The sequence below is a fragment of the Populus euphratica genome, unplaced genomic scaffold (assembly GCF_000495115.2).
Source record: "Populus euphratica unplaced genomic scaffold, PopEup_1.0 scaffold495.1, whole genome shotgun sequence".
In the NCBI taxonomy this organism is placed as follows: Eukaryota; Viridiplantae; Streptophyta; class Magnoliopsida; order Malpighiales; family Salicaceae; genus Populus; species Populus euphratica.
In genome coordinates, this window is record NW_011500371.1 from 100,221 (window position 1) to 103,483 (window position 3,263).

Consider the following 3,263-nt stretch of genomic DNA (forward strand, 5'->3'; position numbering starts at 1 on the left):
AATGTAAATAAAATAATTTATTTAAAAAAATATTTTACTTTTGGTTATGTTAATAAAAACTACTTGAAAATAGCTGTTTTGAATTTGAAAAGAAAAGGACAATAATTAATAGAGGTGAAGCCCTGATCCATTGAGGTTAAGCAGAAGGGTATAAATGGAAAGTGAGCAAGTGTATTGACTATTGGGAATGTTTATGGGCCACCGGCCCATAGAGCATTGCGACGGACGTCCATGACAGCAACTGAGAGGATAAAAAAGTCATTTCGGTTATTATAGATGAATATTGACGGTTGACAAGCTAGGGTTTTCTTTCTTACTTGGGCCATTTTAAGTGGTAGCTCTGCCTCGGTAGCGCCTCTCCCCCAAACATCTGCCTTCTTTCAACCACTAAGGTCTCTCTCCGTCTCTCGCTTACAGTCGAGTTATTTTGTTTATTATTGATCTTTGCAAATTTGTAATGCAGGCAACTCAGTCAACACATTTAAGGGAAAGAGAAAGTGAAGAATGGTGGAGAAAACAAAGGGGAGAAAGGAGGAGGTGGTCACTAGAGAATATACCATTAACCTCCACAAGCGTTTACATGGCTGGTATTATTTTCTTCTCTTTTCTTTTCGGCTATGGTTTTTTTTTTTTTTACTCTTCTTACGTTTCTTTTTGTTCAATTTTTGCTGCATCAAGGTTCAAAGTTTATTATTTGGCTATATTTATTTTTGTTTGTCAATAAAGTAGGTTCTATAAAAATGGGTATTTGTAAGTAATGATGGTGCGTTATAGAGATTAGGCAATGCCTTAGTTTTTCCCACCGGATATATTACAGGCTTTGGAATAGTTATGTATTCGCATTTAGAGAAGGAAGTGTAATTCTGTTAAGGATTCTGGATTGCCAAAGGTTTAATCTAGTTTTATGGGATAATATGATCACTTTTCGAGAGATGTGCTGTAACCATTTACAGAATACAAAATCTGAAGATATTTTCTTCCAATTTTCTTCTGTTAATTGATTTGATTAGACGACAATGAAAAGATTAGAAGTTAAGAATCACTGATATTTCTGTTGACCGGTGACCTTCCTCCCTTTCGGGTTACAAAGGAGAGTTTCGAACTTGAGACCATGTGGGAGGAGGGAGGACAATATTGCCAGTTTAGTTACAGCTCATTCATGGTTATAGAATAGTTTACTTTCTTGCATCTCCATGGATTACTATTTCAGGGTTTTTACAATAGTTTCGTAAATGGGCACTCAGCTTGATCTAAAAGCACTACAAGTAATTTCCCCTTAATTTTTCTTTTTGCTTATTAACATGCCTAGTTCACCCTGTTGGATGTTTCTTTCTTTCTTTCTTTCTTCATGTAAATCTTGGAGAATAGAATTTAATCTGTCATGGGTTGGGAGCCTTAGCAATTCCTTTAGTCACCTGGTTCCTTGGGCACATGGGGCTGCTGATGATTTGTGTGGGAACAAACATTATTGTATTCTCATTGCAATAAGAAAAATTGTTTGCTGCTTTGTTGGGTGTGCATAATTTTTCCTTCACCAAATTAGGTATTGATCTTTGCTGATACATGTTTGTTTGCACACATTCTGCTATTAGATATCATTAGGATGTTTCTGCTTGGATTTGGATGGTGTTATACTCCCATTGTCAATTGGTGCCTTTAAACCTAGTGGAAAGGAATATGTGGAATCTTTAGTTCATTGCAGTTTTCTATTGTGACATCAAATAAAGCACTGAAATATTATGTCTGATTTTGTGTAACAGCACCTTCAAGAAGAAGGCTCCTAAGGCCATAAAAGAGATTAGGAAGTTCGCTCTGAAGGCTATGGGAACCAAGGATGTGAGAGTGGATGTGAAGCTGAACAAGCACATCTGGAGCAGAGGGATTCGAAGTGTTCCAAGGAGGATCAGGGTTCGCATTTCTCGCAGGAGAAATGATGATGAAGATGCAAAGGAAGAGCTCTACTCCCTTGTAACTGTTGCAGAACTCCCACCAGAAGGAACGAAGGGGCTTGGTACCAAGGTTATTGAAGAGGATGATTGATTCTTCTACTAGTGTTTTAAGAAACACCATTTTAGGCTAAAGGTTTAATGGGAGTCTGGTTGACTGTTGAGTGTTTTCAGACAGATCAGTTTTATTCAGATAACTAGTATCGTTGTTATTTACCATCTGGATTGCTAAACTTTGTTACTTCTTGTGGTTGTGGTTTTTGAGGTTAATTGCTAGTGCTCTTTGCCATGATTTTCCTTCTGTTTTTTTTGTCGGAACATATAGGCTTTGGCATTCCATTGACCACTTTCGATTGGTGGGTGAAAAACTGGGTGGCTTCTGCTGTGCCTTCCCACCTCTTCTTCCGAAGTCGGTGTGCGCTTACTTTCTGGTGGAAGTAGGCTTTTGCAGTAGAAACTGACACAATTTAGAGGCAGTCATATCGAATATTGACACATTCAGTAACCAATCACTAAATTATGGAATTTGGGCACTAAAGCAACAAGTAGAAGAACATTAAATTCTGGAATTTGGGCCCTGCAGAAAGGATAGAAGATAGGAAGACAATGAGACAGCCTTCTGTTTTTTTTGTCGGAACATATAGAGCTTTGACATTCCATTGACCACTTTCGATTGGTGGGTGAAAAACTGGGTGGCTTCTGCTGTGCCTTCCCACCTCTTCTTCCGAAGTCGGTGTGCGCTTACTTTCTGGTGGAAGTAGGCTTTTGCAGTAGAAACTGACACAATTTAGAGGCAGTCATATCGAATATTGACACATTCAGTAACCAATCACTAAATTATGGAATTTGGGCACTAAAGCAACAAGTAGAAGAACATTAAATTCTGGAATTTGGGCCCTGCAGAAAGGATAGAAGATAGGAAGACAATGAGACAGAAAGATTGATGAGCAGAACGTGTGGTAGAAGTTGCCCTGAAAATCGAGGTGCAATTTAACATGACATCTGCTCCACAGTAATTTTGCAGTTCACAGTTTATAGCTACCGTACATGTTTGAAGTCTCAGAATTACTTTATTCTCTTTGGATACGCACCATCCCTGCTCCAATTTGGCTAGTCTTGTAAGTTCTGACCACAACAACTGGACAGCACCACATCAGGTGTTACTCATCTGCTCTGTATTAACGATAACGAGTAAGCTTGTCTCGTCCCTCTGTCTCTATCTCGAGGGTCTAGAATCGTGGTAATTTACTCTGTTCTTTGTGGGTTGCACCCATGATACCTGACATCCTAACCGCTACCTGTCAAAGAAGTTGAAAG

At 38.7% G+C, this 3,263-nt stretch overlaps 1 protein-coding gene across 2 annotated transcripts; it reads left to right on the forward strand.

Annotated features, from left to right (window-relative positions):
- The first annotated feature begins 282 nt into the window (after positions 1-282).
- On the forward strand, positions 283-2,238 carry LOC105114142 (60S ribosomal protein L31). 2 transcript variants are annotated; one of them, XM_011010591.1, is made up of 3 exons: positions 283-392; positions 464-587; positions 1,761-2,238. In XM_011010591.1, the coding sequence occupies exons 2-3, from the start codon at positions 505-507 to the stop codon at positions 2,038-2,040; spliced, it is 363 nt and encodes a 120-aa protein (XP_011008893.1). In that variant the 5' UTR covers positions 283-392; positions 464-504; the 3' UTR covers positions 2,041-2,238. The 2 variants fall into 2 exon arrangements, with proteins under 2 accessions (XP_011008893.1, XP_011008894.1); XM_011010592.1 differs by having other exon boundaries at positions 325-348.
- Positions 2,239-3,263: the final 1,025 nt, after the last annotated feature.